Below are 14,589 nucleotides of genomic sequence, written 5' to 3' on the forward strand. Positions count from 1 at the left end.
TGAATGTACCAATATGCTATTAACCAAAGAAATTTTCTGCTAACCTTGGTTATAATGAGCTGTTAATTTAGTTATTGTTGCCTTCCTCCAGCTTAAACTAGTCTGGCCATTTCCCCCTGACCGCTGGCTTCAACAAGCAGATTTTGCCCAGAGTACTTCCGCTTAAGATGGATGGAAAAATTCCAGTAAATCAACAGTTTCTGAAATACTCGGACCAGCCAGTCTGGCACCAATAATCATTACCACATTCTAAGTCACTTAAATCAACTTTCTTTCTCACTCTGATGCTTAATTTCAACTTCAGCAGTCTTGACCAAGTTTAGTGTATATGCATATACAATCTACGGCTGCCATAGATGCAGCATCAGCTGCTAATGTTGTGGGTGGAGTGGGTTTATTAATATGGATTCATTGTCAGAGTAACCAAATTAGTGGTAAACTGTAGGGAAAAACTGGCAAAGGGGGTGGGAGAATAACTTGATTTATGTAGAAACATGTTCATTAAAGTGCTGAAGTCTTCTTCTGCCTTGGTGAAGTCTGCCAGCCATGGTGTACATTGCTCCTTAATGACAGTGCCATGAATCAGTTTTTTTGTCATTCATCATTCGTAATCAGTGCCAGACAAATTACTGCAGGTTGTGTAATCACTGTATAATAAATGTAGCAAAAGTGTCACTAACAAGGTTTTAATGAATACTGTAAACAGAATTTTTTGTTGGAGTAGCAACTGTATGTTGCTACACAATTCCACACAATTCCACCCAGTGCTTCCTGCAGAAGTTCTCTGATGACTCTGCAATAGTCGGCCTCATCACTGATGGGGACGACAAGGAGTACAGAGGACTGACTCAAGACTTTGTGGACTGGTGCCAGCTGAACTACCTCCAGATCAACGCCAGTAAAACCAAGGAGCTGGTGGTAGACTTCCGCAGGCACAAGCATTCTCCACTGCAACCACTGAACATCCAAGGTATGGACATTGAGGCTGTGGACAGCTACAGGTACCTTGGTGTTCATCTGAACAATAGACTGGACTGGACTCATAACTCAGACGCCCTCTACAGGAAAGGGCAGAGCAGGCTGTACCTGCTGCGGAGACTCAGGTCGTTTGGGGTGGAGGGCCCACTCCTGAAGACCTTCTATGACTCTGTGGTGGCTTCTGCTATCTTTTATGGTGTGGTCTGCTGGGGCGGCAGCATCTCTGCTGGGGACAGGAAGAGACTGAACAGGGTGATCCGAAGGGCCAGCTCTGTTCTAGGATGCCCTCTGGACCCAGTGGAGGTGGTGAGTGACAGGAGAACGGCGGCTAAGCTGTCATCCCTGATGGACAACATCTCCCACCCCATGCAGCAGACTGTGACAGCACTGAGCAGCTCCTTCAGTGGGAGACTGCGGCACCCACGGTGTGGGACGGAGAGATTTCGCAGGTCTTTCCTCCCCACTGCTGTCAGACTCCATAATAAAGACTTTAACTGAACAAGCACACACATCCACACATGTGCAATAACACTAAGTGCAATAATCTTTTCTGGCATCGTTGTATTTTTACTCAGTTGTATATAGCATTCGTATTCTATTTTTATCTTATTGTATATTTTTATTCTATTTTATTCTACTGTATATAGTATATTATTTTATTCTATTCTGTACAGCTGTGTACTGTATTTATTCTTATTGTATTCAAATTTTTGCGTCATAACTTTTGCACTGTCCACTTCCTGCTGTGACAAAACAAATTTCCCACGTGTGGGACTAATAAAGGTTATCTTATCTTATCTTATCTTATGTTTCTTTCAGTTGAAAGAAGAGGAAAGGTAAACAAGAAAACTGCTCGAATAGTATGTCTCTATTCGACAAAAACAACCAAAAGACCTGTCGATTTATAGCCCCATCCAAGCTCTTAATGACTCACAACACCAGCCTCCAGCAATTGAGACGGCTCATCAGTTTAATTACTTTACAACTTGGGTCCACCCCTTTCTGTCTAAAACCTGGCACTGGAAGCATTGCCCTGCTCTTGTTAGTATTCCACAAGAAATTCACTTTTGCACTGCACTTTACAACGCTACATGTAAAATGTGACTAAGGCTTAAGAAGCAGAAAGGATGAATGGAAGACGGCGCCAACAACAAATTCATTCACTATCTATTCATATTCAATTTAAAAGTATAGCAGTGGTATGGAAAAGGGCTTAAAGAAGTAAAGTGCAGATACTACAGGACCATTTCTTGATTGCTCCAGTTGTGATTGTCATTACAGTAAACAGATTTCCTGATTTTATGTTAGTCTTTTATGAATTTTATGAATTACTTGGACACATCATGTTAGCAAAGTGATATAAATACATTGATGGTAAGTCACATTGTTAGAAAAGAAACTTATAGAAGTGATGACTGTTACCTTTAAAATTCTTAATGAGCATTTTTAGTAGGGAAAAGCTATATAAAAAGTTATATTATCTATTTTTATTGGTGGGACGCTCTACTGGTCCATCGTGGTGAAACGAGAGCTGAGCGTAAGAGTGAAGCTCTCAAGTTACTGGTTGATCTACGTCCCTACCCTCACCTTTGGTCATGAGCTGTGGGTAGTGACCGAAAGAATGAGATTGAGGATACAAGCGGCAGAAATGAGCTTCCTCCGAAGGGTGGCTGGCCTCTCCCTTAGATATAGGGTGAAGAGTTCGGCCATCCAGGAGGGGCTCAGAGTAGAGCCGCTGCTCCTCCACATCGAAAGGAGCCAGTTTAGGTGGTTCAGGTTTCTGACAAGGATGCCTCCTGGGCGCCTCCTGGGTGAGGTGTTCCAGGCATGTCGGACCAGGGGAAGGCGCTGGTGCAGACCCAGGACACGCTGGAGAGATATCTCTCGGCTGGCCTGGGAACACCAAGGCCAGCTGAAAGAAGTGGCCGGGGAGAGGGAGGTCTGGACTTTTCTGCTTAGGCTGCTGCCCCCGCGACCCGGCCCCGGATAAGCAGAAGAAGATGGATGGATGGATGGATGGATGGTTTTTTATTTCATTTCATTTGTTGGCAGTTTGAAGGCTGATCTATATAGTTTCTCACTCTCTCTTGATTCATACTCCAAAATATGAAAGTGTTGGAGATATCACAGTTATATACAGTATAAAACACATGGAAAATGAGAAGGATTAATATTTGCATGAATGCATAAACGAAGGCTTGAATGTAGCATTAATAGTGTAGTGCAAGTCTACTACCATCTGCTTACCATGCACCCAGATGAGTCTAACTGTCGATCAGACACACACTTGAAATTCTTTTTGCAGCCACCATTATCTTTAGAGCAGTCACGGGCAGGTCCAAAAGATGCCAGTAGGTCCTCTACATTTTCAAAGTATGTGGACATCATGGCCTCTTCCCTGAAATTGAAGAAAGTAAGGGTTACAAGAAGAAAGTTCAGTTATCGTTGCGTATGTTTTAACACTACAAATTGTTTTATTATTATTAGTCCTTTATTTATCCAGGTAAAAAATCTCATTTCCAAGAGAGACCTGGCATCATGGCAACAAACGTAAAAAAAAAATTAATTAAATAAAATTAAATTCAAATGAAAATTTATTTTATAAAATTATACTTCTCTCCTATTTTTCCACAATCAACTATAAATGCCATTATTGCAAAATGGAAGCATTTAGGAACCACAACAACTCAACCACACAGTGGCAGACCATGTAAAATCACAGGGCAGGGTTGAAACACTCTGCTTGTTCCAAATCGCCTCCAGCATTAACATCAGCAGAAAAACTGAGCGCCTGGAACTTCATGGCATTGGTTTCCATGTCTTCTGTAGGTGTAATATGTAGGCGGCCCAGTACTTCTGTCCATATAATGTACCTGGGGCACTCTACCAGGTGAAGTACAGGACCACCGCTCTAACCTAATCACACAATTATTAGATATTTCACTCACAACCAGAAATGTCGAAAGATTTAAAAGATGGCCAAAGTAAGCAAGTTTTATCCACTGTATGCTATAAATGTCTGACATGCAGACAGACAGACATTTCCATTCTTACAGAAATGCCACTACCACGTTAACAAAACTAAAAAAAAAAAAACTCAAGTATGTTTTCAGGTCAGTTTGTGATGAAGTCTGACTTGAGATCCCCACATTTGCATATATATATATATGTGTCACTGACAGTAGTGCGATCATTTCCACTGCCAAATGTGGCACACCAAAGCTGCAAGCTCATTGCTCTGTGCAGTTTAGCATGCTCCGCCATGCCTATATGCTTTATGTCTACTATCAGAGGAAAAGAAGGGGCAAGCAAACCCCATGTTTTTGTTTGAAAGGAAACAAAGCACTATCTCTTGCAATGGGACCACAGGGACCACAGTGTGTTGTGAGGGTGACTTGACTTTAGAAACAGCAACAAGATTTTGAATGATAGGAAGACAGATGACTTGCTTTAGGAGGAGGATTGTGAAGTAATGTCACTACGGCTATCTTTCTATGTCTTTGCATGTGTATTTAGGCACCATTGAATCAGTAACTGATACATTGATTTTACTGTTCACTGAATTAAAATGTCCAACATAAGCCATCTTTAAAGTGGGTATAAACCATCAAAAAGTAATTTATCTCTTGGAAGTGATAGTGAAAAAAATATGAGAAAAACACTACATTTGACCTTCACAACTTTAAGAGAAAATAAAATGCAAAGCCTCAAAAAAAATCTATGAACGTTCAATGAAAAGCATCTTATTGATGTAAGCGAGAATTTATGGACAAGATATTAGACACAGTCTATCCACCTTTTCACTGAGGCAATATGATTTCTTTTTCATAGCGTCTGCTATCAAGATTTGGAATAACTCTTTCGATTAAGGGACTGTTTAGGTTTAATAACTGTTTTCAATTTAGTTTCACTGTATGCTACATATGGAAAATAATTGGCACATTTTTCTCGTGGTGCAGTACTATGGTTCACTGACTGACACATTGGGACTGTCTACTTTGCAAATTTAAAATGTTTCTGACATAGTGTGGCAGTAGCAAATGACTCGCTGTCCTCGCTGTCACACATACTGAATGTTAAATACAAAACTCTAGCAAAATAGCTCTAATAAGAAACCTGTTTTATCTAAACAGCTTTATCTATTTATTTATTTTTATTTATTATTTATTATATTTATTTTATTTGTTTATTTTATTTATTTTCTATAGGTGAAATCTAAATGTAAGGTATCTTTCCAGCTACATGCTGATCATTTTAATGTTCATATGGGGCGACCATGGTTCAGGTGTTGGGAAGCTCATCTTGTAACCGGAAGGTTGCCGGTTAGATCCCCAGCTCTGTCTGCCTTGGTCGTTGTGTCCTTGGGCAAGACACTTCACCTACCGCCTACTGGTGATGGCCAGAGGGGCCACAGACTGTAGCTACAACTGTAGCTTGCCTCCAGTGTATGAATGTGAGAGTGAATGAATAGTGGAATTGTAAAGCGCTATATAGTCCATTATTATATAATTATGTATACATATGGACCGTTTGATGTGAACTTTTACAGCAGCTGAACGTTTTCACATTTCTTTGTTTACTGGTGGTACATTTTCAGATATTTTGATGCTTATAGTTGTAGATAAGTATTGTAGCCATTGGAAGCAGTAATATCCACTGTCAGTCCTACGCAGCTGTCATTTATTTATAACACAAAGAAAACAAAAAGAAAGTTTAGGAACAGTATTTCAATGTGTTTTTAATTAGTTGACAAAAACACATGGGTTTGCCAAAAATGACTTAATTTGTGCTATAAATTGAGCAAAGCAGTCGACTGCTATGAAGTTTATTTTCTTTTGTCTACCTCGAGTACAAGAACGCCCACACATCCTGGATGCACATTTGAACGGAGGAGGACTCCATTCGAACAAACTTAGATCTCGTTCTTACAACGAAAGGTGCCTGAACTGCATCAACTGTTTCACTGTGGAAGAGTGGGATGTGAAAGCCAAGATATTTAATTGTTATTATCCAGAGAAAGAGCAGCAGGCTTGAAGAGGACCTCAATCTCAACTCTCCACATTGAAAGTTTAATTATTTTGGTAAAAAAAAGGATTATCAAGTGAGGGACAAAAAAACAAAAACAAATAGAAAGTTAGAGCTTTGCCAAACAGTTCCAATATCTTTGAAGATTATGGTCAGGTTAATTATTTATAGCTACTCCTTACTCCTTCTGGAGGGTTCATCGGGGTGTCCGTTTGGCCTTAGGCACAGGGACTCTGACAAATGATTCTCTGCACACTAATTATATACGCAGATCCATGAAGTCTGAAAACCAACCAGGAAACAAGATGTATTTTTCTCTTTTACACACATTTAGTGTGCTGGAATTACTGAGGAAAAAACTCTGGGACATGATGTCACTAAACGTACTTCACATACCTAAAAGAACCTCACGTTGCCTTTTTGTTCATTTTTTTTTCTTAAGCAATCTCTTTCTTAAGAAAAGCAGGGCAATGATTATCTTACAAGAAGGTCCACTGTTCCAGAGCCAAGGACCCTGCAAGTCAAACGGTGGGATCACTGCAACACCTAATCGGCAAAGAGTAGACAGCTGTTGTCATTGAGAAAATGGCAAGGAAGTTCGCCATTACAACATCGACTTTAACGACCCTTTGGGGAAGGTGCCTAATTTAGTGTGTGAAGTTGAGAGGTACCAACAAAATGCAGTTGGGCTCAACATTATTCACAGCTTTGGCTCTGGAACCAACTCCTTGATAGACGGTGGACTCAGTCCTACACAGGAATTGTCCATCGTGAGATTTGCCAGATCGATGTGGGTACTACTGACAAATCACCGGCTGGGTGCTGCACAGTTGGACTTTCTCCAGGTGGATGTGAGGGTCACCATCATGTGGCTGCATAATGCAGAGAGAAGAACTATTACAGCTGTTTGCGCATATGTGCTTATTTTTTGGATGGTAAGTAACAAGGATTTTCATGAACCAAAAATCCAGGCAAACAGTGGAGAAAGAGTTTGCCAAAGTGCAGCAGAAGCTAAATGGTATATTTATTTCATAATATTTTGGATGTTAAAAATTCATTTATGTATATTACAAATACTTAAAACAGCATCAAGAGTGCTATAAAGTTATATGTTACAAATAATTAAAACACTCTTGTTGACAGGGCCTGTTATCCTTGGATTGACGTTTCAGTTTGTAAAGCTTTGACATTTGAAACTGTAGTGGTTGAAGATATCTCTATAGCACTTTTTATGCAAGCATGTAAAGACGAACCTTTTTCCCCATCCACTAGACCCAGTAACCCTTCATTTATGAAATGTAGACCTTGCATAACATCACACTCATCTTTAGTGGGCAGTCTGGATTAAAGGGCATGGTTGGTTATTAATAAAAACTGAATTTGTTGGATGCACATGCCACACTCCTTAGCAGGAAACATGAGTCACCTTGGATACTAAAAGACGCTCTGCTTGTTCGGCTTTTGAGTGAACATGGTGTATATGCCTGAAAAAAGGGCAGTAGGTGCAGATACATGGTTTATTTTGTATACCGAATATATACAAGGTAGGGAAATAGAATTTAAATTTACATCTTTTATGCTTCCATTATGCAGCTCTATCTGCTAAACTGTGCAAAACTTTAGCCAACCCTGATTTATTTATGTTTCACTTGGAAAATAGGAAACAAGTGCAGCAGTTTCTTTAGGATTTATTACTTATTGAAACATGGTCAAACATAAATTGGAATGCAGTATATAAGACAAAAATGAATTTGCATAATTCAAGCAAGTTTGAAAGTCAATATTTGGTTTACGCACCTTTATTTTTCAATATATCCTGAACTCTCTTAGCCAAGCTTCTTGTAATTTCTTTAGGTATTCAGAAGCAGTTGTAAACACTCACTCCTCTACCTCTCTCATCACTCCATTATACGTGTTGTCAGTGATTTTCCGACCAGTTTGGAATAGTTCAGTCTTTCCTTTTGTTCCTTTTGTTTCACTCCCTTAGCTTCTGGATAGCCACCTTTCCACTGACATCATTTCAGTGAACATTGGTGGGTGAATGAGCAGAAGAGGGAGATTGATCTCACGTGTCCTGTGTCAGGTCTTTGCTGGATTGTGTCCTATTTCTTATGGACATCACATTTAGATACTGCTCATTTGCTTTTTTTATGCCTGCGCCTTGCCACAGTTTTCAGTTTATAGGTGTTTGGGAAAAACCTCGTTTCATCATGTCTTCTATCAGTCAATCTGAAGAAATCTTTGTAGGAAGTAGACAAGGCAGAAAGGCAGTTTTGAATGCTCACGATCGAATATGACTCTAAGGTGCCATTGTATGTAAAAACAAAGAATGATCCTTTAGTGGAAAACACAGAACAGGTTCAGGAAAGCAACAATGTTTTGGTGCAAACAGAAATGTAATTTCTAAAATAAACTTATAAACTCTAAAATGCCACAATAATATATTTGAGGGTCTCGAAAAGCGCTATATAAATGCAATCCATCATCATTATTATTAATAATAATAATAATATTTAGAAAGACAACACATTTTCTGCAGCCAGGTTTATTTAAGATGGAATGAGGTGAAGTGAAAAGCATTCTTGCGATATAAAGTTATTTTTGAAATCATGGCGGGTCAGTCCTCTGCATGAAAGATGAGAGAAACCACCCAGCTTGTTCATAAAATGCAAAATCCATCATCTGTGATAGTACTGGGGAGCATTAGACCTTACAGCATGGCTAAATTGAATATTACCGTGCAGATGATGGGTTTTTTTTTTTCCATTGAAGGCCTTGCTTATTTTAGCAAGATCCTGTCAAACTACATTTTATACATACTGCATTGGCTACAGGAATAAAGCAGCCTGGGTGGTAAACTGGTCTGCCTGACAGACAGGCTTGTCAGGCAGAGAACGTGTTAAACAAGTTGATGTTAAAACAGGTGTTTTCCCACCACCCGATTTTTAACAATTGCTAATTATAAATTTAATAGTGTTTCAGTGATTTGTAAATCACTTATGTCCATTTCAAAACCATTACCTAATCAAGATCATCTCTTTTGGCATTGTGACTGTTGCCTGACCCAGAAGCCCAATGATTGCAGCTAAACACTGACTAATGTACTTGTTATTAATCTCTCTCTCTGCCTCTTGCTTTTCCTGATGATGAATGACCAGGCGACTCTGCTCAAAGTTAGAGCGCTGCTCCAGCATGATTACAGAGCCCCTTATTGGTCTGCCCCTGCACTTGATTAATGCTCTTGCCCTGGCTCTCCACAAATATGCTGACTCTCATCAAGCACTTTCGACATTGAATTGCATTTTCTTTGGGCTTTCTGTAATCACTGAGGGAAAAATGTAGTCAATGAAAAAAGCAGGTAAACGTAAGTGATAATATAAAGATTGATGCATCAATTGTTTGATTTGACTATGTAGTTGTAAAACATTTTTTGACGTATATTTGGAGAGTGTGGAAGTGAATTTATGTCCGTTTTTCCTGGTCTGAAACTCACAGTTGCAGTTGTATTGAATTATTGGCAATGGCACATTTTGATGGTTCACTTGATCATGCTGAGTGAGATCATTAATCACTAGCTTGAGGTGTCACCAGCTACTATATTATTCCTTATTGACAAAAATCCTATTTTCAAGATCAGTTTAGGGGCCTAAATCATTTTGTATTTAGGTTTCCATGAAACATTTCTGAATACTGACCTCGGTTAAACAAAAATCAGTAGAAATGCGATAACTAGGTAGCTTTAAATTGCAGTAAGTAAGGCAGTGAGTTGGAGAATTGACTTTTAAATATCAACAACTTACAAAAAACAAAAATATGACAACGTGAGAACTGAATAAAAAGAACTGTATGTATTGAATGCATTGAGCTAAATAAAAGGATCAACCTAAATGTCAACGCTAAGTTTTTGATGCGCTAACAAGATCAAACACTCAACTCAGCAGAACAGTGCAAAAAAAATGTTTAGGCTTTGTACATGGATCCCAGATTGAATGTTAATACTATAACATGTGTTTACATTAAACAGAAAGTAGTGATAAAGACAGTCTTTACTAATAGCTAAGTCACCATTTGTGCTTGTTAGTTGGCTCACACAAAGAAGTCCATGTAGATAAATAAATTAGTATTAGCTCTTATTTTATGGCTTTATGAATTATGTGCAATTTCAAAATGTTGCATGTACTGTACTTACACCTTTGGTTCTTGAATAATGAATTTTATACTAATTGATGCTAATAATGAACCAGAGCTAAGAGCAAAGAAATATAGAGAAATATAGTATTGATGTTTGCCAGAAATAATCTTCCTTGCAGCGTCTGGCTTTAAATACCAGGGACTATGTGAAGTTTAAGGGTTAGGGCTAAAGGGAGAAAAACTGAAATACATTTTGATGGTCTTATAGACAGTTTGGTGTAAAATACAATATAAAAACTCCTTTATAGATGAATAACAGAAGAGGTTATTTGCTTTCCCCTTTGAAGTGTGCATCACTTAAAACTACCATGAATATATGTACTGAGAGAGAAATCAGGAAGGCTCTTTAATCTATTTCTGCATCGACACTTTTTGTTGCAGTGTATTGATATGAATGGATGTATCAAACATTCCAGCAACATACTGTATTTTAAATCTTGTGTCATTAAAACTTTACTTACATATTGCTGCCTTCAGTTTATTCACAATGAGCAGTAAACCTCAGAGCAGCAGGAGCACAGGTTAGCTCATCACATTATGCACACAAAAAACTACTGGAGTTACCAACAGAAAATTATTACCTCAGCAAAGGAAGTTATGTTTTTGATAGTGTTTGCCTGTTGATGTGCATGTCATTACGCCTGTAAGCACAGCAGCTCAAAAAATCTTGAATTCTGATAAAAGGCTGAAGAGTGGTATGATGTTAGCAATGGCTTGCATCCACCAAGATCTTCAAGGTCAACTGATTTATTGGTTGAAAATAAAAAAAAAACCCTTCTAACTTGTGTGGTGTGTATTGTTACCTTAAAGAAAGTATAAAGATTTAAAATATATCACAAGGTCAATAAATAGATCGATCTGAAGTTCACAGTGATATAGATATAAAAGATATAAAATGACAATAGGTTTGTAGACTGACAACAAGTTGGCATGAGTTGCATTTAAAAGATTATAATCATTTAAATACATAACTTTGATACATATATGGTGTTCTATTAGTATTATTTTTTCAAACATTGAAATTAATGCTGCACATGGATTATAGCCACATAAACAATGATACTCAAAATAATGTGAAATATATTCAAAGGAGTTTCAACAGGACAAACACCTGCACTTTGAACTTGTTTTCACTGCATTACAAACTTCCTAAAATATGTTTAAAAGGTACAAATAAATACTTCCCAGAGAGCGAGCCGCTTTGGTAGAGGTGTGTGCTTCCTTATTGCTTCTTATTGTGAGTTGTGTTTTCCTCACACGAAGCCACTACAACTGAAGATACAACAAACCTTGGGTACTCCCTCCTGCTGAATTCCAGTTTAACACTTGACTATAGTCATTTTGCTGTTTAGGCATAGAGGCAAAGTCATCCTCTACAAAGTAAGGCCGAGAAAATTGAGCTGTTGTTTTTTTAATTTTGCTTCACTGGTTGTGTCCTGCATAACAGATTCAAGATGAGTACATTTTTTAAAAATTACAATTTAGATCGGAATAACATTTGTATTCTGATTTACTAATATTACTTTACTGATAATATATTATCCTAAAATGCAGGCTAGCTTTGTAAAAACAAATAAATAGCTGGTAGAAATGTCCTTTAAAGAGATACTTGTTACTTTCTTATTTAGAGTACTTTTAAGAGCCTGTACTATTCACTTTAACTTAACAGAGTATCTGAGTAAAGACTGTCTCTATTTTTGCCACTTTTGTGATGAGAAAATGAGAGTAAAATAATAATAATAACAAAAAGTAACAAAACTCCCACCCACACAGATACACACAGAAAAAAAGAACATGCCATTACCTCTGGCCAAGATTGGCCTTGACTTTGCTTATCTGAGGCAGCACTGCTATTCATGCCCTAATTTGCTTACCCATAAGGAACAAAAATGAATTACTCTATGATTTCGATGCTCGCTCCCAAGGATATCCAAAAGTTATTTGTCACTGTATGAAGGAATACAAGAAATAGAAAAATAATAAGCTGGTTTAAAAAAGAGAAAGACACCTAAAGTGATTTAGGATATTATAGCATGAAAAGGTAAGTTCAAGTTGACACTTACCATGACTGTCACTATATACTGCATATATGTATATGCATATATACAGTGTCTGTGAGCTGAATGACAGTGGTAAAATGGAAAATGGAGACGCATACTTTTAAAAGTCAGAGCTACACTACTTTTCACCACTTTCAACATCAACATGTCTATCATGACTAACTGACTACATCAGTGCCTTCACAAGCACTTAAGGAAAGAACATCAGCAAGAAACCCCAAAAGCTCCCATAGGACTTTGTCCCACAAAAATGTTTTGGATAATGAGCTGCCTGCATAATTCATGACAGTGTGACAGGTTGTTTAGTTTCCAGTGGTTATGAAAACTAATCATAAACTAAATACAGCACATCGACTTATTATTCTAGGGGTTATTTCAAAATTAGTCTTGGAACATGGAAAATAATGTTGGATGGCGAGTGTAAATGGTTGTGATTCTATGTGTAAGGGTTAATGTTTAATACTGTATGTCTTAGATATAGCCTAATAGAGTACATCTAGAAGTTAACAACAACAGCTTTCATAGTGAGAGGCAGAATGTGCTTTCGAAAAGCAGCTATAGGTGTAATTTCAGGATGTGAAAATGGCACTTTCATAAAGTCACATTACACCTTAACCTAAATCGAACCCCTGTGCTGCAAAGTAAACAAAAGCTAAGCTCCTGCTCTCTCTGAAGTGTTCAATTTCCAACTAAAATTGTGCTTAACCCACCAAGATCTATTCATCATGCAGTAACAGTGGCACTTAAGTCAAGAAAAACAAAATGCACAAAGGAGATAATTGCTTTAAAATAATTGCTTTTCCTCTTGGCTAAATGGAAAGGCTGATCTTTCACGATTCAATTATGAATATTCAGAATCTGATCTGATCAGCATGTGGCAGAAATATGGCTGTAAACAAAAATATCCTCTTTTTTTTTTACCCCACATCACTGATTATAGCAGTATTTCAAAGTAAATGAAAAACCTGGGCTAATTAATCGAGAAGCATGCTCCCACTTCCGTCAAAATAAGCATGTGTACAATTGCCTTGGGATTTCTGTGCACCTGAGGCAATTTCATAAAGCCTGTGAAAAACAGATTTATGCAGCAATGTATAACATTTGTACTCTGTAATTACTCCAATTTAGAGTTTTTGTATTACAAAACAGTTACTTGAAAATTTGATATCAAAAACAAAACTGCAGAGATGGTTGAAAAAAATCCACCAGTCAGATAAAGTGAACATTTTCTGATGTTTATCAGGTTGTTTTTTTCCATTTATGGGTTGATTTCTGTGGTGCAGTGTTACCTGTGACACTTTCAGCATACAATATATGATACGGCTATAGGAGTTTGAGAAATGCTAGAGTGATCAGACACTTTTTTTATAAGATTAAATGGCTTTTTACAATATTGATGTCATACACATGCATAAGACAAAACAATTATTCAAATGTAAAGCTTCTGAAATTATATAATTAAAAAACAACCAAACAAAAAAAACTTCCTTTTGCAGTGAACTCTGCTGCGTTAGCTAATTTTTTTAGTTGGCCATGATACCTTATCAGAGCAACTGAACTGCCACAACAAATTGAGTTTGTAGACCCGTTATCTATACACAGTAAAAATGAAAATAAGCTATTTTAATCTGAGTAAAGTTTTACAATTTAATCATTTAATTTAATAATTTATTAATAATTTTAATACATTTATAATTTAAAATGGCTCAAATAAAAACATTTACCACTGGCAACAAACATAATTTTGTCAGTCAAACAAACTTTCCTACATAGTTGCCCTGATATACTTTTTCAAAGCTGTGTAACAAAGACTTGTAAATTGTAGCCACCGAAGAATAACTTTCCCTTGAGGGTTAGGGTTAAGGTTAGAATTAGCATCATGCATGTGTGCTTCCTTTCAAGTGTACATGTATGTATATGCACTTGCAAGCATCTGCACAGACAGCACACTAACACAATGCTAGCCAAGAAGCCAGAGTGACGTTGTTAGTGAAACCTGAGCTGACGTACACATTTTCACCAGCCTAGCATGCTTTAACTACTTATCAGAGGTTCCACATTGGTGTCATATTATGAGATGATGGAACCAAAATGTGAACTGCAGACATTTTAGTTTCACAATCGTCAAAAGCATAAGAACCCGGTGTGTGAAGTGACAAATGTTACTTCAAATGTTTTGAATGGCTAAGGGATCATGAATACTAAAGATGTGATATTTGATTTTATTTAAATTCATTTTGATAAGCAAATTGAAGCTCAGAAGGGGTTCAAATGTGTTCAAGAATTATCCAACCATCCATTCTCTCCCACTTATCCATTTCAGGGTGATGGTGCT

The 14,589-nt window shown here is 37.5% G+C and overlaps 1 protein-coding gene across 1 annotated transcript in view; it reads right to left on the reverse strand.

Annotated features, from left to right (window-relative positions):
- Positions 1-14,589, reverse strand: part of astn2 (astrotactin 2) — a 295,633-nt gene that overhangs the window by 118,508 nt on the left and 162,536 nt on the right. The window contains exon 11 of the mRNA XM_085463840.1: positions 3,226-3,376. Within this exon, the coding sequence (XP_085319966.1) occupies positions 3,226-3,376 (151 nt within the window). The remainder of the gene's footprint in view (positions 1-3,225; positions 3,377-14,589) is intronic.

This window comes from Copadichromis virginalis, linkage group LG7 (assembly GCF_057382275.1).
Source record: "Copadichromis virginalis isolate Kocher_CV1m ecotype Utaka linkage group LG7, C_Virginalis_male_GT1.1, whole genome shotgun sequence".
Classification (NCBI taxonomy): Eukaryota; Metazoa; Chordata; class Actinopteri; order Cichliformes; family Cichlidae; genus Copadichromis; species Copadichromis virginalis.